The following is a 22,054-nucleotide window of genomic DNA, read 5'->3' on the forward strand; positions in this document are numbered from 1 at the left end:
AAGATATCTTGATATATAGTTTATTTCAAACCAAAAGCAATACAGCTTATAGGTATCTTAAATTTCTACAAAATTAACTCTTGTCATCCGTTGATATGATAATCTTATTGTTTAAATTTCATTAATTTGATTAATTATGAAATAATCATTCTTCAGTTTCTCAATAACTGAAACTGTGATGTTTTGTTATTTGTAAACAATAATGAAACAAGGTATAACAAACATACCATAGATGGAGTTATTAAGCGATATTTACAAAAGACTAACAGACACTAAATAAATACAACAGGTCTAAGGTTTAGTTATTATATTAAAGTTTGAGCACAACGCTTTTAGTTAAATATAGTCCATTCATCCCAACAGCTGTAATTGTTGTATACATAGACATTCCTTTGGTAATTTTGACACGAAGTGGGACATGCATTATAAGATATTCATTTGTAGTCTCCTGCCACTGAATAATGTCAGCGCCATACAAAGCTGTTCCAACAGACACTTCATAAAACAAAGAGAATGAGGACGTGAACACTTTAGTCCATGTAACTGTCAGTGTACGATTCTTCTCAGAAAGTTTTACTCCCGTGGTGTCTAAAAGGAAAAAAATATATTTATATAAAGATATGTTTAATTGTTTTCAACGAATGATTAAACGATTCTAGAACTACAATATTCACAACATGTTTAAAATTTTGAATAAGTTGATAACGATATATATGGCATGGCATAATTATCACCATACTATTCACTTTGGATACATAATTTCATTTTGAATAAATTAAAACTAACAGTACCGTTTGTATATCATGCTTATTTATGGCAATTCGAGACCAAACTTATGTTTTTTAGCCTCAGTTATTATTTATATACCTGCAATAATAGGAGTTTCTGTGAATATCGTTAAATTGGTTGTAACAGGTTCACTAGATAGAAATGCAGAATTAATTGCTGAAACCGAGGCTAATAATGGCCCATCGTGTAGCTCCAATCCCTTCAAACTACAGTACACCATTCCACTGTGTTCGAATAGTAATGTTCTCGAAATGGACACACTATTCTCTTGGTTTTCAACGTGAACCTTTCAATAAAAAAATAATAAATTAGAATACTTCATAAATATACAAGTTTCTGACTTTTATAAAGAAAAACCTTTCTGGGTAATTATTCGGTCTTTTGTCTTATTTTGCAAATGAATAGAATCTACAACCTCCTACAATTGAGGCGATCGGCCACAACAACAAGACCACAGAAGCAGTTCGTCGACGAATAGATGCAGTAACTTACAGTACTTTAAATGAGTACACATTTGTTAATAGTATCGGCGCTTGTATAAATATGTTATTATTCCTTTTTTCGTCATATGGTTGTATATCTTATCCAATATTACAAATGAAGTGTTGTATATCGTTATCAATTTAAATGTTTGTTTTCTTATTAAGTACTTACAATATACGAGTCCAAGCCTGAAAAATCTTCGAATCCTACCCACTTCAATTTCAAATTCGTCACGTTTCCTTGGAAATGTGGTTTATTTGGATACTCGTTGTCTGGTAGGTCAAGAACCTCTAGTTGTGCATTATTTGTAGACGGAGGACTGTTGGATATTGTTACCCCATCTGTAGATCTTAGACTGTGTAAACCTGCATTATTGTGGCATCGAAGGGTCACGTAAACTGTTCTTGATGACAATAACGTGTGGTCAAACACTTTGGAAACATATGTTAGTTCTAGAGATATTGGAGTGAAAGCCTGTACATCATTGCCTGTTTCACTGAACCCTTCGTAAAAAGACAAATACAATGATGTTAAAAGAAAACGATTTGGCATTCTGATTATTTAAAAAAAAACAGTATCATTAAAAATATATAAGAATGAAAATATACTGGTTTTGTGAACAACATGTTTGCTTTAGTATGAACATATAAGAGAAACAGTTACCAAAATTATAACTTTTAAGTGTCGTTTTCATTCACTAGCCCTATCAATTTAACGTGACATTACAATAGGAACTGACAGGAAGAGTTGAATTTAACAATACATGACTGTGTATGGTTATGTACCACCAGTTAGAAGCATTTTTGGGTTCCATATCAGTCTTTTTTCTTATCCGTTGAAACGGAGAGACAATTTTCTCGAAGTTAGATACATATTCGATTTTTCGCCTTACCTACAGCCCATTCACAATGTGACAGTCCTGACTCTGGATCTTCCACTTTCCAATTAGCAATTATTTCATCAGTTGTTTGACTGTCTATATCGTAACCTATATGAACAAGGAGAAAAGTAATAACATTTATTTCAATAGCAACCCATTCTGAAACATAATCCTCTTTCTGCAGATTTATGGTATTTTCTTGTTAGTATAAGTATTACGTTAATGTCATATGTATCTGCGTAGAACTGCACTTGTATCTTTATTTAAACCTACATTATTAACACACCTTCAAATCTGCATACAAAATATGCATGCCAAAAAGCCAATTAGACAATAATTTTGACATTTTGAAATTTTTACCAATTATGTCTGTTTTGTTGTCAATATAATGGAATTTGATGCGACTGTCATACAAGTGAGATGTTTAGCTAGCTATAAAACTAGGTTCAATCCACCATTTTCTACATAAGAAAATGCCTGTACCAAGTCAGGAATATGACAGTTTTTATCCATTCGTTTGATGTGTTTGAGCTTTTGATTTTGCCATTTGATAAGGGACTTTCCGTTTTGAATTTTTCTCGGAGTTTAGTATATTTTTATTTGACTTTTTAGATCGAAAGACATTATTTTTCATAGTATTGAAGTATATCCAATGTTTTATAGAGAATGCTTGTACTTGCCCATTCCATCATATACACACTCAATTCGTGGTGGAGTCAAGTCAACCAATAAAGACTCTGCAGTTGCGATTGCAGACAGTCCTACAGCATTAGTTGCAACAACTGTAACATGTACTTGTGATGTATGGGCCAATGAAATGTTGTAATTGTAGGCAAATGTATTTAGTCCCACACTTGTATACCTCTGTATTTCTGTACTTCCTTCTTTGTAACCTAACAAATATATAAACGATTTATAAATCTAATGAAGCATCATGTTTGGATGATATACAATGAATAAATCTGTAATAAGGACAACGATACTCTCATGAGAAATGACTGAATAATGTGAAGGGAACAATATATTGATGCTTCAAATCTATTAGCAAACGTTTATATTGATGTTGGTGCGCTTGATTAATAACTCATGTTGCATTCACTTAAATAAAATGTAATTATTAATACTTATTTTATTTTTGCTGGTTATTAAACCTACCAATAGCCCATGAATATTCTAGAACTGGACTCTCTTGATCAATAAACTGCCATGACGCATGTATTGATGACCATTCATGTAGCCATACTGTATTTGATAATACTCGCCCAGAAAGTGTTTTGTCTTCTGATATAACCACCTTGAAAACTTGAATGTTGTCTATTAGAATACCAGTAGTTGCATCCACACTTCCAAAAGTTATGTTAACATTTTTACCTTTCGCTTTAGAAAAAAATGTATGTGGATGCCATGACATGTCAAGTTTTGATCCATACTTATTTTGCTTCCTGTGAATAAGGAAAACATGTCTTTCACTTCCAAACTCGACAAATCCCTCTTTTGTGGAAGCAACTGCATCGTCAAAAGGTACATGAGCAGTGAAAAATTTGATACTATAAGAACTATCTACTTCTAAATTGTCTACGATCTGCCAAACATCTCCTCTTACAAATAGAAATGACCGACCATGCATAGCTATAGATTTGGAGGATCCAAGCACACAAACGCATGATATGTCTGAAAAATTCCAATAGTTTGGTCTTGAATGATCACAGATGTCCGCCGTAGACATAGTAGAAATATCTGTAAAATTAGTGTCACTTTCTTCGAAAGAAGGATTCATTAAAATACTTTCTTCAGATAAAAACATCGTCACTGGTCTAGGTGGTGTGTCATCGATGACAACACCATTTGATTCAATAACATCGGAAACATGACCAACAAAATCCACAGCATATACTCTACTTACAATCTTTTTTCCTAAAAATCAAATGTATATACACTGACAAAATATCCGCTAAGATAACTTACAAAACAAAAGCGGAGATTTTTCATTTCACGAAGAAAGACCATAGAATTATGTCTCGTATTTCTATTGACTAAATTGGATTTTCTTAAAAACGATATTTGGCCATCTTATCAAAATGTTTTTCTTTTTTTTTAAATCTTTTTCAGTGGACACTTCCATTTATACAAAAATGTCCTGGTACATCAGTGTTAAAAAAATGTGGTTAGCTGATTGTAAGCCTTATGTAATATGGGTTCCCTTGCATATTGGAGTTCATTTGTCATATGAACCGTTTGAACTTTAATAACCTGCATCGATCAAATATATACTTCTGAATTAAAAGTACGATATGAAAAATGACAGACAGTATTTGAAGGTTGTATTTCTGTAAATATCGACAATGCAATTTCCCACTGGAATTCCTTAAATAGCTAAAACTGTACCAATCTATTTTTTTCAATGGTAAAAATAACTGTGCGGCATATTTTCAAAGTTTGAATGCCCCGAACTTTTATGAGTTTCAAATTGCACTAAACTTCTATACTACCCTACCTTGATTTTAGATTTTCACAGTTTCAATATGACTGATATTCATATACAAATTTACTTGTAACATTCTCAAGTAATGTCTCTACACGTTGAAACATAGAGACTGGGAACCGGTACGTAAACACAATTAACTATCTATGAATATTATATATCTTCCCAAAAGAAGCGCGGTTTGAGAAACAGCTGTATTTACAAAGTTCAATTTGTATGTTTCCTTCATTATATTCCTCATTGAGGAAGAGCATTACAACTTTGTTATATTTCATACCTTGATTTATTATAGATGAATTGATAGATCTTGAAACTGATCTGTGAATACCAACATTTTGATAAGGCAGAATATCACAATCTGAATCAGTTTTGGCAAACTGAACACACCAATAATATTTTGAAATCCCGGAGTCCGAGTCTCCAAAACCATGCCATGAAGCGCTCACAATGTTTGAATTATTTTGGAAGTCAATTTCTGAATTTCCTATGGAAATAAGTTATAATGATATGACAGATGTGTACAAAAACAACAAAATCAAGCCCTGACTTTTTGGACTAAATCTGTTCAAATTATTATTGATATATTTGACAGTGTATTATAAAAATTATTTAGAATTCTTACAACTGGGATTCTTACTCATTTAAAAAAAAATCGATAGAGTTATTGGATGTTGAATGACAAAGGTTAATCAGAAAAAACAAGATAGGGTTATACAATTTTATATATAAGGCTCAATCATCGGTCATACGGGTTTTTATTTTTTTTTTTCAATTCTAACAGTTTAGATTTAACTAAGATTGCGTTTTGATAAGACATGTTTTTTTTTTTAGAGAATCATCGTCAATCGTAATATGTGTTTTAAGTGTACTCACAATTTTAATGAACGAACGGGCATTTAATAAGCTTAACAAATTTTCCGATAGATAATCGGTTAACTCAGTTTTCGTTGTCACTCCTGGTTTTTTTTAAGTATTCGAACGATTGTAAACAGACACAATTCTAAAAATGACAAAATAAAAGTTTAGAACTGTTTTACAAACCAATTCCATCATTTATAACTCCAGTTTTAGGTTTATCAATATCTACAGTGAAACCATCTGACGAAAGTGTCACGTGCTGACCAGCATAACTGTAACCAACCACATTAGAATAATACCAAACGCTTGGTAAGAGAAAGACACGGCTAATATTAACAGCTGTCATTGTTCCTGGCAAATCAATGTCTACTTCATGAATGTCATGTCCTACAATGATCAACAAAGAAAATGCGAAATAATGCACAATAGTGATAAAATATGTATATAACGTTCACTGTATAGTACTGGGACTTTTAATTTAAATAATATCAAATTTAACCAATGAAGAGGAATATATATAAATTCATTTATACGAGCTAAAAATGAAAAGTAAATGAAAATTCTAAATAAAGGAACTTACCTCCTGGAGAAGTACTTAGGTACACACGAAACCTGCTTATAATTGAGTTGGCGTTTATAAATGCCTCATGCCATGACACAGAAAACATTCCACCTAGCAACATAACATCAATATCGTTCTTCCAGTGACCAGGCAAATGTTCTTTAACCTAATTTGACAAAATGGGGTTTTATCTGGTGTTAAGATAAAATGAGGACAAAAACTGTTTTTTTGAATTGGACTTGAGTTCGTTTTCTGTTACTTCCAGAACTAAGGAAAGAAATGAAGTGGTGTCAGATGATCAAATATGATATTGTCTATTCTGTAAGTGATTTATTTTCGTCATATATATAGGTGGTATCCATTTATTCATCCATCATAATTGGACAACTTGCCATTCATATAAAACAAATATATTCAGAAATTCATATTGAAAGTGGCGAATGTTGAATGATTGTATAATCAATAATAAAAATTCCCTACAAAATTATTGCTCAGTAAATTTCAAATCGACCTATTAGTTCTATGCGTGTTGTTTAAATAAAAACTGAGTTTAAAAATTAAGATAACAGATTTAGAAAAATTTAGTTTATTAGTTAATGTTAGCATAGGCATGTAAAAAAATACCCTCATTATATATACCTGTGGTATGCAACGCAATGGAAAGTCAAGCAAAACTCTTACCCCTGCACCAATGAAATTTGTAGTTGTCAATGGTTTTGACATGACCGTAACACCATCGGACTTGAAATCGGCAAATATGTTGCTGTCGTACCACACCCTCACGAAAAACGAGTACGATACCATATCCCTAAGAAGTTTTCCTTAAAATAAAATTTGAGTTGAGAAAATGCATTTCTTTTTATTGATTTACAATAAGCAAAATCAATTTGAATGGGATCGAAATATTAATTTTTCATTATACAAGGGAAAAGATACACTATAGACAACAATTTTTTGTTTTGTACAGTCGGTCTGTTTTTATCACCACATATTTGTAATGTTTAACACTTCGTTCTTTTTATTTTAGAGTTGCCTTAGTTGTAATTTAATTTATAAGGATACAGATTAAATAATGTCTTTCCACTGACATTTACTATATTTAATTATTTAACATAAAGTGATTATTTTTGCCTCAATTTTTATTGTTTTTGCCGGTAAACTCTTTTCGGTGCAATTCTAGGAGAGGGTTGTTGATAAGATTAATTCTTATGGTCGTTCTCTTTGTTTTACATTTTCGTAACAACAATGGATAACTTCTGAACATCTGAAGACAAATTATTACATTCATTAATCTCAGGGCTCTAGAAGGCAGTCATTGAGTGAATACGGTTACTTGTGTATATATTTAAACGCATTCTATTTTATATAAAAATACCTCTTGGCATGGTATAAAGTGCGTTATCTATCTGCCCACATGGATGCCATATATTTTCAACAGTATCATCAATGACACCTTCTGGTTCATCTGAATATGTTAGTCCAACACTCCATTCATACCTATTTAAATACACTCATGTAACATTAAATCACGAGGTTTTCAATATTTCCTAATTATTATCTTTACATTATACTTTTTTGTCCCGTATATTCAAACTAGTTTTTGTAGATATTATCATTATACGAATAAGCAGATGCTAAACTTACCAATTAGACACCTATCCACTAAAGTTCAAATGACGTTATGTCTGGAAGTATAGGAATAGTTATCAAAGTACCAGAATTACAATTTAGAACGCCAGACGCGCGTTTTGTCTACACAAGACTCATCAATGACTCATATCAAAATACTAGTATTTATAAAGCCAATTAAATGCAAAGATGAAGAGCATTGAGGATCTAAAATTTCAAAAAGTTGTGCAAAAAAACCGACTTAGGTAATCTATGCCTGGGATAAGAAAATCCTTAGTTTTTCGAAAAATTCAATGTTTCGTAAACAGGAACTTTATAAAAAATTACTACATTATAGATATTCATGTCAAAACCAAAGTGTTGACTACTGGGCTGGTGATACCCTCGGGGATGAAACGTTCACCAGCATCAACCCAGTGGGGTAAATAGTTATCAATAGGTACCAGGATTACAATTTAGTACGTCAGAGAATCATACGGTCTTTAACATCAGAAAAACACAATTCCAAATAGCCTGCTATAGAAGGCCACGGAATAAAAAAACGAGAAAACTAACTGCCTAAATAACATCAAAATAATTTATGACATAGACCGATTACAATCACTTCACTACAGGCGTAAGACAGTCACACACAGAATGAGGTAGGTTAAACATGTTTGAATTTATTTCACTTGTAAGCAATTTAATATTCATCGAACTATCCTTATTCCAACATTTTTAAGATATACATGTAAATGCCCCGAAAGAAAATTACAAACTCATCACATATGTGTAATGCAGCGCTTAAATATTTGTATATGAGCTAGTATCGAATGCCAACTAAAATACTATAAAGTAAAGAAAAGCAAAGAAAATTTAATAATGTAAAATAAAGTATTGCATTGTTATAACCAACTGGAATATATCTTCAATATACGAACCACTTTGGCAAAAGGTCATGAATTTGAACAATGCGCCATCTTGCAGCAAGTGTATCATGTGATGCTGTAAATTTGATATCGTCTGAATCTCCTTGTCCTAAATAATTTATGTCATACACAGCTATTAATGTGTTGGTATTATCTGCAAGGAGAGATATGCGCAAACAAGCATTATAATTTCACATGGTATGAACATATGTATGACACCATCTAAAAACAAAGGTTATAAAAAATATATATATTTAGTATGTTTAAATATATTAGCAACAACTAAGAGTTGGAGTAAACATTCAATACCAAGTGTAAAGAAAAAGGAGGACATGCATCATAGAGCAGCTGTTAAAAGTTGCCAAGTTTTAAACAATTTATACTGAAAGTGTTAAACACGAAATGTTTAGTAAGTCACTTTAAAATATATGTCTTTCTTTAGATTCGATTCAACCTTCTACAATCATAATCATATAGGAAGTAAGCTATTATCATCTCTCTATATATGAACGGATAAAGAAAAAAGGCAACAATAACATCAGGAACACCATTGAGCCAGTCATAAAATAAATCTGAAAATAAAATACAAATATTGCATAAGAAATGACCAAATAGCTATCTTACTATGTGTGTTGTCTATACAACTATCTCCTCTTAAAGGACATCTTTTATCTTTGGGTGCACAAACGCAATGACCTAAACATGTTTGTGAGGAACACCGCCTAATAAGCTCTAAAGAGCCTCCGGGAATTAAATGGAATTGACTGTGTATCATATCACTTCTCAGTCCAACCTGATAAATAAAAAATGTTTTATCTTTTAATTTTGGTCAAAAGATTATTTACTTTCGCTCTCTATAAAAAGAAAACGATAGCTGGTTTTGAGAATGTTGTGCACATGTAAAAAAAATCTGCCTTGCTTTGAATATTCTTTTAATAAATATCCTTTTTTTTGTGGATAGAAAATCTAAGTTAATTCTTTTTTGACTTGTACATATTTTCCCATCTTGTGAACAAACTTGTTTTTATGGAGCCAAGGAGATACATGTATTTTCTTGATTGTATAATTCATCAATATAGTGGTTAGTTTACTGTTATATTTATATGACTGTTTTATTATATTATTGACGAAGAATTATTTTATGGAACATTGGCTATCTTACGGTATTAACTGCCCAAATACTGACAAACACAAAATCATCCGATTCAAGGGGAGTCGTATCTACTTCATATGTCTGAACCTTTCCTTCGTCCCCTTTGTCAACACTGGTATTTCTTTTTTGGTGGAGAAATTTTTGTGGACTACCATGCTGCAAAATAAGATAAATAAATCATAGGTCCTGAGATTGTATCAACTCTGCTACTTAGTAAACATGTAACTAGATTAGCTACAATTAAATTTCAGCAAAGATTTTTTCCATTAATTGATTTTGTGTGAGGGATTTTACTTCTCATCGCCTCCATTCTATAACAAAAATACGAGCGCACACACAACCGTCGATATACACTGACACAATTTACAAACTGGCGACAATCATGTCTAGCGTATTTGACCTTTATAGAATTTATTATTCATCATATATTCGGTTAATAGAATAATTATACCTATATTATTGGCAGCTTTACTACCTGCTAAATATAGACTATCTGTTATATGATTTAATATTTGTTATATCACTGCAGACGCCATCTTTTTCATTCCATTGTAGGAAATAAATGAAAAGATATCAAATTAAGTGATTGAAAAACCTACCCTCCAATCATTAGTTCTTGAACAACCTGATGTAATATATTAACGCATTTCTATTGTGTCTGTTATATATTTTTCAGAATGATCTTCATATGACTATTATGTAAATCTTCGTCCAAGCAGATCAAGGAGAGACCTTTGTCACTAGGGAACCGGTTTTTGCCAGTAGTTTGTTTGATGTGTTTGAGCTTTTCACTTTTCCATTTGTAAAAGGACTTTTCGATTTGAATTTTCATTGGAATTCGGTATTCTTATTTGGCTGTTTGTTCCTAACAGCTGTACAAGTTTATAGCGTCATGTGTATGGTTTTTAATGATATTTTTATAAATATGATAATGTGTTATTATTTGGTAAATCTTTTATTCTTATGTATTTTGTCAAAATATGATACTCAAACTGGCAATTTCTTGATCTTTTACAGGGACATATTGTAACTAACAAAATAGTACCTACACCATTGATATCGTTCATCATATATTCACTGCCGACTGAAACCATATAATAATCTATACCCGTGTGGAGATCGGAAAATCCTAACCATGACAACCATAATTGAAATTTTGACCACATCATCCATTCAGGAACATGACGATCAGGATTTCCAGCATGGTCAGTGTGAATAGCAAATGTTCCTTTAACATGTGAAATGTATAACTGTCATGTAATATCTTATTTGTCAAACACAAGCCAAAAATCTTATTTGAAATTCAAAGAATCTTAATTGAATATTAAATACTGTTCAGAAATAAGTTTGCAACCAAAATGGCCAATGTTGAACTAATTGGTTAAATCTTTATTACTATAAGTTTATACTGCATGGAGTAGAAAATTAATTAAACTGGGATTCTCCCACTGCATCAAGAGCGATACTATATTTCTATACTGGAGGTACATGTAGTTTTATTTTCTCATTTAAAATGCTTGGCTGGTCAAGCTTTCAAAATATTTAACATTTGACTGTCTTGAGTGGGAATAGATTGTATTGCACGAAATACGGTGGCACATTTGAATAGGAAAAGTAAATCGGGTGAGAATTAGCTTTGAAAGTTTAGAGATTGCACACAACATAAAATTGAGAATGGAAATAGGGAATGTGTCAAGACACAACAATCCGACCATAGAAAAAAAATAGCAGCAGAAGGTCACCAACAGGTCTTCAATGTAGCGAGAAATTCTAAATGCAAACTTTTCACTAAATTTCTCTTTTAAAAAATTAACAAAATTCTTTTTCAAATTGTCTTTTTTTTGTACCTGTTGTTTTTCATTCAGTCAGAGAAAATCATTTAGAGATATGTTTTTCGATGAAAGGACGAGGCACTGCTGGTTCGATATGTGTTAATCTAATACATGTATTAGCTATTCTATTCTTAATGCGATTTAGAACTTGTACGAAAAAAGAAGAAGGATAAAAAAACACAATTCTAGGCTATCAGACGGTTTTTATTATAAAAGCTCTAATTTTCTACTGCATGTTTTTTGTTCAATAAACTAATACTACGTTTTATCTTTCTTATGGATATATTACTTAGACTCTTTGGACAAGGTGTAGTCTTTTTTTTTTTTTTAGACAATGTAAAGGATTGATATGTGAGTCAACATATGACAGAATGGATAGAAATTTTTGCCTTGTTCAATATATGTATTCCTCCTTTTTCCTTAATTTTATCATTCGATATGATTTTGAACATATATCTATGGTCAGAAAATAAAGTCAACAATAGTATACCGCTGTTCGAAATTCATCAATCGATTGAAAAAAAAATTTAAAAATCCGGGTTTCAAACAAAACTGAGGTAAAGCATTAGATCTCAATCGAAATGCTAAGATTGGTAAAGAAAGTAATTATTTCTAACTGCATCAGGAACATTTTAGATCAAAAGTTTACCTGTTATAGGAGGTGAGTTATCTACTAAAATACCATCCGATGTTTCTTTCACACAGACTTTAGCTCCATTGCACACAATAACAGTAACAAAGTACTCGCCGCCGTCATGCAGATCAAGTCTTGTATATGTATAATCTCGAACAATGCCATTTAGCTGTTGTAAAATAGACACAATGGGACATAAATATACATTATAGTGTAAAATAAAACTAACTTTTTTAACGATTTATTATACACATTTGTTTATTTTAATGAATGTATGATAAATGTTTTTTGTATTATACATTCAGGTTGACCAAAAACAAAAAAAAAGCTTATAGTTTGACGGACGATAAGATAAGATAGAAATAAGATGCAGTTACCTCTGTAGAAGTAGTATTTATTTCTCCTCCTCGATGAGAGGTTACTGATATATACTGTCGCTCTATAAAAGATTCTTCGTCACTCACTTCCCACGTGACTTTAAAACAACTTCTATATACAATGGAGTTTTCTATAATTGAGCCAATCTCGTTATAAAATGCAGGCTTTCTGATGAAAACTGGTGGAGTATCGTCAACAATGAATCCATTAGATGTTGCTTCTGAGTAGAGACCTTGAAGTAATATTAAATGTCTTAAATTATTTGTTGATGAATAATGGCATTACCATTTTATCGTTCTCACGATTTTTAAAGAAAACAATCAGAATTATATTTACCGTTAATTTTGTGGAATTTTTATACTTATTCTCATGAACGCAAAATGTCATAGAGTATCGATTTTCAATAGTTATAAATGGATCGCAAAAATAGGTCCAAAAACCTGTACATCGCTTACTATATTAGATTATAAAAAAGCATCCTGATGCAAAATGCATTTCTTCCAATAAATTTACTGATTGTGTATATTAATTTAAAATTACCAAAACCATTGATTCGATTCTTTGTAAACCGGTTGGAATATCGTATCAACAAGAACAAACAATAAGAAAAAATATAAATACAGAATTATTTTTATATTTGGCGTATTTGTTTTGACCCCTGAATAGAACATAAAAGCAAATGAATATTTGTTTTCTCCATTTTTGTTTTCAAAGTTCACTATATTAGTTTTAATATGCTATATACGAAAAGAAAATTGATTTTAGCATGTTAAGGCTTATATATATATATATATATATATAACACTTTGAATTAAGTAATAATGACAGAACAACATAAAATAAATAAAACATTATTGGTGGTAAATATCTTTAAAAATTCTAAAGCTATTAAAATTATTGTTTGACAGTAAATGTGTCCATGATTGTGTAGGGCATTCAAAAACACATATAATTTCTGAGTTGATAGTAAAAGTATAAATAATTTTGATGTTAGGTATAACTAACAAAATGAATACGATATACAACTAATAAGATTTACCTGCTTTGTTGTATGCACGAACAGTAATATAAATTCTAGTTTCAGTAGCAATTACTGACGTTATATTTGGGAACACAATGATATCTGTCAAAGGCACATCTCTGTCCGACACAATATCATTCCCACCAGCACCTGTTCCTACTCGTACTGTATATTTGTCTAAACCCGATTGAGGATCATTAAAGCCTTGCCATGTTGCAGCTACATAATACCTGCATAAAATATATACAGTGATACCAGTTATTTTATATACCGTTTTAAAATGAAAGGAACAGTTTCTTTTTACGGAATTATTCTAAACAGCAGATATATATTGGCCCTGTTTCTCTTAAGAGCTTAAAGCGTTCTGGACTATGACGTACTAGTAGTTTTTCCATGTAGGCTTGTTTTTTGCATGAAAACAAAGACCGATATATTTGAATAAGTTTCTTATTCTCTATTGATTTTTTATTGCGCCCTTTTGGATGTAAGACAGAATCACGTTAATGGAAATTGCTGTTTTTCTTGATTTGGCAATACAACCATATGTTGATGCGATTATCTATTTCATTCCCAAACAGTTATGGAAAACAAATCGGAATGTGTCTACAAAAACGCAAGCGGAGTGATATTTTGATATTATCCTACATTTTCCCAAAGCATGAATAATTGATTGAACGGTTACCTTTTATTTACTTTGAAATTATTTTATATGCATGTATGTATAATGAATGAACAAAGAAAGGTAAGAAATATAAACGATAACTGGCCCTGAATTTGTTTTCGTTGATTACGAATATAGTGCCTAGTGTTGACAGAGGGTTACTTGCCATTAATTTTTATACCCTTTCCAAATTTATTTCTCCATGTTAATGACTCAAATTGCAAGTTGTGGGTGAAATTACACTGCAACAAAATTTGGGTCTAGAATTTTAAAGGAAAGTAATGATTTGGACCAGCTGAAAAAGGATAAAAATTAGCACTTCGGAAGCTGTCAAAAGATTTCAAGACGCCCTAAACATAAAATTGTCCATATTTTGATTAGAGCCGATGAATTTTTCTATAACTTTGATATAATTTGTCCCAAAAGTAGTACAACACACTGTAAAAGTTTCTGTGAAAAGGCGCAAGTGGGATTTTTTTTTTTATTTTCATTTATGTTCTAAATGAAATGCACTACGAAACAATTGTGGTCTCGGACCAACTTACTTTAATGATTGGTAGTTGATGTCTTTGTAATCAGCACCATCCTTCACTTTCCCAGAATTTGGTGGACTGTTGTCTATAACTACTCCATCAGATGTACTAGAGGTACATAGGTCAGCTGTATTACAGGCAGTCACCGTGGTATAGTACCTAATACCAACAGCTAAATTTATACCTTTCAAGTTGAAATCTTAAAAAATACGTTTGTTTGTTAGTTCGAACTTTGCAATTATCTTTATGAATTGATATAGAGACACCATGTTATATTCGTTTGAATGTTAATATATACTACTACTATAAATACACAAGATAAAACAAAATGAAAAGATTATATCTGATATCAACATTCCAATCTTTAACTAATTGGGACTCCTATAAAATTGACTTTTAAATTTTTTTTTAATACATAAATTAGGCCGTTAGTTTTCTCGTTTGAATTGATTTACATTTTCATTTTGGGGCATTTTACAGCTGACTATGCCGTATTGGCTTTGCTCATTGTTGAAGGCCGTACGGTGACCTTACGTTGCTAATTTAGGTGTCATTTGGTCTCTTGTGGAGAGTTGTCTCATTTGCAATCATACCATATCTTCTTTTTTTTATATCTTAAAACTTCAAGTTCCCGTAAATTTAAATAAAGGCAACAGTAGTAAACCGCTGTTCAAAACTCATAAATCAACGGACCAGAAACAAAATCGGGGTAACAAACTAAAAACTGAGGGAAACGCATTAAATATAACAGGAGAACAACCACACAAGATTAAAATGTAACACACAGAAAAACGGACTAAGCATTAGACAAAATCCTATGAGACTAACAAATATAACATCAAAGCCAAATATCGGAATTTGGGATAGATAAGTACCGTGACAGATCTTATAGTAAATACAGATGACTGTGTAATATTTATAAGCTTGAGGAATAGCATGTAACGAGCCATTGCTTTTTAAAAAGGGATATGTTGGTTGTTGCAGCATTTTGTTAGTGAAAAGTAACTGTAGTATTAAAACATAATACAAATTGCTAATCCTTCGCAATAGGCCGTCTTAAATTGCTTCATTTGAGTCGTGTTTGTATTGATGCTTTGAAATAAATTAAAGGCTCATAGGAGACATTAAGGCAATATTATTTTGACAGATATATACTGTATCATGGTAACTGAAATCGGACATGGACAATTGTCTAATATGTATTACCATAAATTATTCCAACATCGTGAGTTTGTAGTACATCATCACAGCCAGGGCATGTTCCAATAGCAACTTTATAAACTTTAACTGATGTATGTGGGTCGTAAAATTCTTCCCAGTGGGCGCCAATTCTAGTTGTGTCAGTTTGAAAATTTATATCTTTGTTGTTATCTATATAACTTGATGATATGCCATCAAAAACTTGTCCGGCTTCAGGTGGAGATTTATCATAAATGTATGCCCATGAGGATGCTGTAGTTACTAAGTTTGCTTTATTGATAGCCTATAAAATTATTATGGAACAGCATAATGAATAATGGTCAGTTAAAAGTTAAAGTCAGAACTAGCAGATGAATGATTTCATTTCAACTTATATGACCTACAGAATTAAAACATATTCTGCTTTTTATTGCCTTTTTTTTCTTGAACTAATATTCTCAATTCTTGTGTTATTAATATTTAGTTCTAAATTGAGACAAAACAGAATAGCAGACTATGAAGTGTTTTTTTTTGTTTATCTTTTTACATGAACATAAACTTACAAGTTCTTATTTCATTAATTCCTTAGAAAATTTGTCTGAAATGATGTTGATTTATCAAAAGGTTTACTCAATTACATATTGCATACGTAAAATGCCTGAGCTAAAGACCATACTTATGAGAAAATAAGTATGCTATATTTCAGCCTAAATTCGGTTTTGATATGTTACTTCTTATTTTTTTAATGTGTCTGTAATCGAGAGTTTTGAGTTAAGACTCTCAGTTATACAGCCCTTTACAACCGGAAGCAAAATTCTTAGATTGTGATTAAAATGATGCATTGTGTTTGTAAATTTCGTATATTTCCTGTTAATAACAGTGTTTTATCTTGCCCTATCTACTGAAAGAAAAGTAGACAGTTTAGTCTGTTCTGCTAATGTCTGTTTTTCTTTGTCTTCAGTTTTACAAGATCATTAAATGTTTGGCGTACAAAAATGATATAATACTTGTTTAATGTCCGAATGTCTTTAATGCATATGTTTTAGTCCAACTAACGTTTAACTACCATCTCCTTATATTTTAGACGTTTTTATCTAAGAAAGTATTCATTTAAAATGTATAAAACATGATAAAAAATTCTGAACAAAGCTCGAACCTTAATTGTAAAGAAGTATGCATGTCCCTCGTGTACATATGTATCCATGAAATTAATAGACACTTCACAATCTTCCTTTGTTACAATTGATCGGACGATATCGTTAAATTTTGGTTTTGACCCTACTTCCAACATATAGTACTGTATTCCACTTTCTACATCGTAAAACACATCCTTCCAGCTGCAAGTAAATCAGTTGCAATTATTTTTCGTTGTTAGTATAAAAGATGGAATGCACTAATTGACAACTAATTGACAACTAATTGACACGCTTTAAGAACTCTAAGTTTATATAAAATTATTCACCCCTTTTAGTTCCAATATATTATAATCAAGAAACAAGGAAAACATTGGCATGTATTACTCCTGATGAATTTCCTCAGCCTTGCAGTAGGTGTTTATCTTAGATGATTTTAATTATATATACACGGTTGTTGTAAAATTTATAATACATTAAAAAGGCGGGAATAGTTAATGGAAGTATAAAATCTCTTAAATCGATTAAGAAGATATAACTCAAGGTTACAAACAAACACTGATGAAAATGCATAAACTCCAAAAGGAGTTTGAACACGACTTCTACTTACCAAACATCTCCCTGTATATAGTTTTGATCAATCGTTTACATTCAAATTTAGTTAGTTCCTTTGTTATTTTACTTTTGATTGTGACAACATTATTGTACAATTTACTGGACAAGTCTGACGTTATTTCATTATCCCTACTTCATAAGAAATTAATTCAGTTCATCAGATCTGCCATAGAGGATTAAAAATAGGAGATTTGTTCACATCTTTCCATTTCGGCTACACATTATTTATAGTGATTGGCGTTTACGACAGCACATTGGTTAGCAAACTTTATAGGTTGCACTTTGTAAATACAGCTGTGTTTCAAACCACGTCTCTTGTGGGGAGATATATAATATTCATAAAAAAATTATTTGTGTTAACGTAACGGTTCCCAGTTATGATCTCTATGTTGAATTTCGTAGAGACATAACTTGGGAATGTTACTTAATGCATATTGGTCATATTAAAATCCTGTGGTCATCATAAAGTCAATGTAAGGGGCATATAAACATTAAAAATATGCCGCACAGCCCTATATTTCAACCTCTGAAAAAAAATGTTGTGCATATGAATTTTCTATATGAAATGATTTCTTTCAAAACTTCAAAGTAAAAGTGGTACTGTTTTAGCCTTAAAAGGTGTACTTATGGGAAATTGCATTGTGGATATTTACAGAAATGCAACCTTAACGTGTACAGAAATATGCACATATAATGTTTTATATATAACGTAATATGTTAATATTTTCTGAGGTTTCTCTTTTAGTTTTATTACTAATACGAACCATGCTTTTACTTCAGTCAAATTGTTTATGTGTCTTCCGTCTATTGAAATAGGTTTTGATGTTTGTTGTGGTGGGGTATTGTCAATTCTCACAGAGAATGAATGTGAAATAGAACTTCTGCCAGAAAAATCCATTCCTTAAAATGTAATAATAGAATAATAATGAAATGTGAACGATACATTAACAAGTTTAATTATTATGAATGTTCTACGAATTTTACATTCTCTTGTGCTTTGAAATGCAAAAGTGTTTCATGTTTAAAAAAAGTTCTTTTTGTCTTTATACCTATACGTAGTTTTTGATTTGAAATTAAGAAATTGCCGTAAAAGGGCAAAAGGATATTCAAATTCAAATTACACACTGGAACATTTTAAAACTTTTTCTTGAAATTTAAATTTTCATGTCGTGGTATCTTTACATGCTATATAAATCATGAAGATGTAATTTACGTCAAAGAAATGACAATTTCGTAAGATAAGTAAACAAATATACAATATGATGTCATTATACGGTCTTTTTAATAAGTATCAAATGAAACGGTTGATATATAATCGATGAAAACATTATCATAATATGCTACTTAACGCATTTCAGCCTAATGTTTTTTCTTCTTTCTAAACATTGCGAACGTTCTGTAATACATACCTTTAACTGATGCAAAGTAGTCATGCCCATTTTGCAAATTAAGGTTATGGAGAGCTATATGATTCACTAAACCAATAGTAGTAAATGGAACAATGTCTGATCCACCTTTTACTGAACCTATGGAAATTAAAACCGAAAGTTTATAAGGTAAATTTCTCTGAAAAAAACATGACAACGTATAATTTAAATTTGAAAATTATGTCTTTTCTAAATTTATTTACGATATTTGAACATCGGCAAGATAAATTTTCCTTAATTTATATACAGCATATTATACAATTATATTTAAAGATTATATTTAATAATACACAATACAATATTTGAGCATATACATTGTAGCCAAAAAAGAGAGACAAATTGTAATTCTAAAAGTGATTGGTTTGATCACATTTAAAATATTTGGCATTTTCAATTTGAAGATCACTCGTACTAAACTTCATCAAATATATCAGGCTTAAATGGTAGGTGCACGTTTCACCAACTATCTTCTGTCTGTACTAAGTCAGGAATTTGAAAGTTGTTTTCACTATTTTCGATATTTCAGTATTCAAACTACTTTTCGACTTCATCAAACTAATCTTAACCTCTGTAATGATTTATCCTTTTTTCGTATATGAGCATTATTATTACATATCTAACCATGGACTCAATTTGAGATTTCAATAACAACACATATGTACTTTTAAATATATGGATAGTTGAAAGGAATTTATGTAAAAAGTTCTTCCCTGTTTTTCCCAAGCTGCAATATACCTGAAATCAGTTGAAGATGTTACACTTTAGTAAATACGTTAAGATTTCAAACAAAAAAGGAAGTAAAGTTTTACAATATAAATTAATAAAGATTTATATAAACTGGCATGCAGAAAAATAACGCATTCAAGTACTTCTCTGCTTGTGAAAACAATATAGAACAAGAGTGCACACGCTGAAATGTCTCGCCTTCTTTACTAATCATTGATATTATGTTGAAAGACCTAAATATAAAGCTTTATTACAATTGTCACATAAACTCAACATTAACCAAGAAAACGAAACATTGATCAATGAACCATGAAAATGAGGTCAAGGCCAGGCAGACCTGTACAGCTAACAATTCTTCAATGCAACAAATATAGATTTATTGTTTATAAATTAAGAAAAACAGACCAAAACACAAACACTTAACACTTAGCAATAGACTGTGAAAATGAGGTCAAGGTCAAATAAAACCTGCGTAACAGACATATAGATCATAAAATATTTCCATACACCCAAAATAGTTTACCTAATGCATAAAGTATTAGAAAAATAGACCAAAAACTCAAAAACTTAACTTTGACCAATGAACCATGAAAATAAGGTCAAGGTCAGGTGACATCTGTCAGCTAGACATGTACACCTTACAATCATTCCATACACCAAATATAGTAGACCTATTGCATATAGTATAAGAAAAACAGACCAAAACCCAAAAACTTAACTATAACCACTGAACCATGAAAATGAGGTCAAGGTCAGATAACACCTGCCAGTTGGACATGTACACCTTACATTCCTTCCATACACCGAATATACTAGCCTTATTGCTTATAGTATCTGAGATATGGACTTGACCACCAAAACTTAACCTTGTTCACTGATGCATAAAATGAGGTCGAGGTCAAGTGAAAACTGTCTGACAGGCATGAGGACCTTACAAGGTACGCACATACCAAATATAATTATCCAATTACTTATAATAAGACAGAATTCAACATTACAAAAAATCAGAACTTTTTTTTCAAGTGGTCACTGAACCATGAAAATGAGAACAAGGACATTGAACATGTGACTGACGGAAAGTTCGTAACATGAGGCATCCATATACAAAATATGAAACATCCAGGTCTTCTACTTTCTACAATATAAAGCTTTTAAGAAGTGAGCTAACACCGCCGCCGCCGTAGCCGCCGCCACCGCCGGATCACTATCCCTAAGTCGAGCTTTCTGCAACAAAGTTGCAGGCTCGACAAAAATCATGTGAAATTGAAATACAACATGTTTATGAATTTGATTATTTACCAATGGCTATGCTATATTCCAATATTCCAGAATTATGACTAGTCGTTTTATATTCCTCGACATCTGTGAAAGATTCCCAGTTGATGAAAATGTCTGAAGTTGACGACTGAAACTAAAACAATTGACAAAGTAACAAATAATTTTAACGAAAGTTTTTATTCACAAATGATCTCGAGTGAACATAATTATTTGTTTTTGTACACTAGAAATATAAAAATAAGAAAATATAAAAATTATTGCCAACAAAACAATTTTCCAACAAAAGACCAATAATGTCGGCATAAGAAATATATTGTCTCAGAAATTTATAAAGAAATCAAAACAATCAAAAGTAACATGTCAACAATACCGAACAAAAATGAAATTAAAACAGAAAGTCATTTATAAAATGGCGAAAGTCAAACAAAAGTTTTTATAATACAATATGAACACTTCAGTATTTACGTTTGGTACTTTTGGTCTTTTAATTTTTCACACCTGATATATACTGTCTGCGGTTGGTCCAATCCAAACTTTTCCTGGCACGGGCGGAGTTAGGTCAACGGTTATACCATCGCTACATTTATTTACTTCTAACAAAGTTTCTGTCCATTTTTCATGTTCAACTATCGTTGCTGGAGAGTGAATACAAATCTTGTAACGTTTCCCATGCTGTAGATGGTTTTCCTCATTAAACAATACATTGATGTATACTTCTCCTGAAAAAAAACTTTTCTTTAAATTAACATACAACATATATACGTCTTTGTTGTTGACCGATTGATGAAAGACCTTATCTCTTACACAATACCTTAAATAAAGGCAACAGTAGTATACCGCTGTTCAAAACTCATAAATCAATGGACAAAAAACAAAATCGGGGTAACAAAATA

The 22,054-nt window shown here is 31.2% G+C and overlaps 1 protein-coding gene across 1 annotated transcript; it reads right to left on the reverse strand.

The window, feature by feature from the left end:
- Window positions 1-237: 237 nt before the first annotated feature.
- On the reverse strand, window positions 238-17,284 carry LOC134693195 (uncharacterized). Its single transcript, XM_063553918.1, has 21 exons — window positions 17,139-17,284; window positions 16,010-16,286; window positions 14,816-15,002; window positions 13,628-13,839; window positions 12,588-12,820; window positions 12,226-12,379; window positions 10,794-10,972; window positions 9,754-9,900; window positions 9,216-9,384; window positions 8,604-8,745; window positions 7,430-7,551; window positions 6,736-6,875; window positions 6,073-6,220; window positions 5,676-5,879; window positions 4,912-5,118; window positions 3,308-4,066; window positions 2,833-3,045; window positions 2,165-2,260; window positions 1,444-1,775; window positions 868-1,075; window positions 238-588 (listed from the first exon to the last, which is right to left on the reverse strand). Exons 1-21 carry the CDS (start codon window positions 17,271-17,273, stop codon window positions 311-313), a joined length of 4,542 nt encoding a protein of 1,513 aa, XP_063409988.1. The 5' UTR covers window positions 17,274-17,284; the 3' UTR covers window positions 238-310.
- Between the last annotated feature and the right edge of the window lie 4,770 nt (window positions 17,285-22,054).

The sequence above is a fragment of the Mytilus trossulus genome, chromosome 12 (genome assembly GCF_036588685.1).
Source record: "Mytilus trossulus isolate FHL-02 chromosome 12, PNRI_Mtr1.1.1.hap1, whole genome shotgun sequence".
Lineage (NCBI taxonomy): Eukaryota > Metazoa > Mollusca > Bivalvia > Mytilida > Mytilidae > Mytilus > Mytilus trossulus.

What these genes read in the sequence shown, in the direction of transcription:
- LOC134693195 (XM_063553918.1), bottom strand. Translation starts at nt 17,273, where the DNA reads ATGTTGGAAGTAGGGTCAAAACCAAAATTTAACGATATCGTCCGATCA. An exon ending in CATACTTCTTTACAATTAAG is followed by an intron (nt 16,287 to 17,138) that starts GTTCGAGCTTTG and finishes ATAATTTTATAG; the next exon opens with GCTATCAATAAAGCAAACTT. An exon ending in TTGTATAGACAACACACATA is followed by an intron (nt 8,746 to 9,215) that starts GTAAGATAGCTA and finishes CTCTCCTTGCAG; the next exon opens with ATAATACCAACACATTAATA.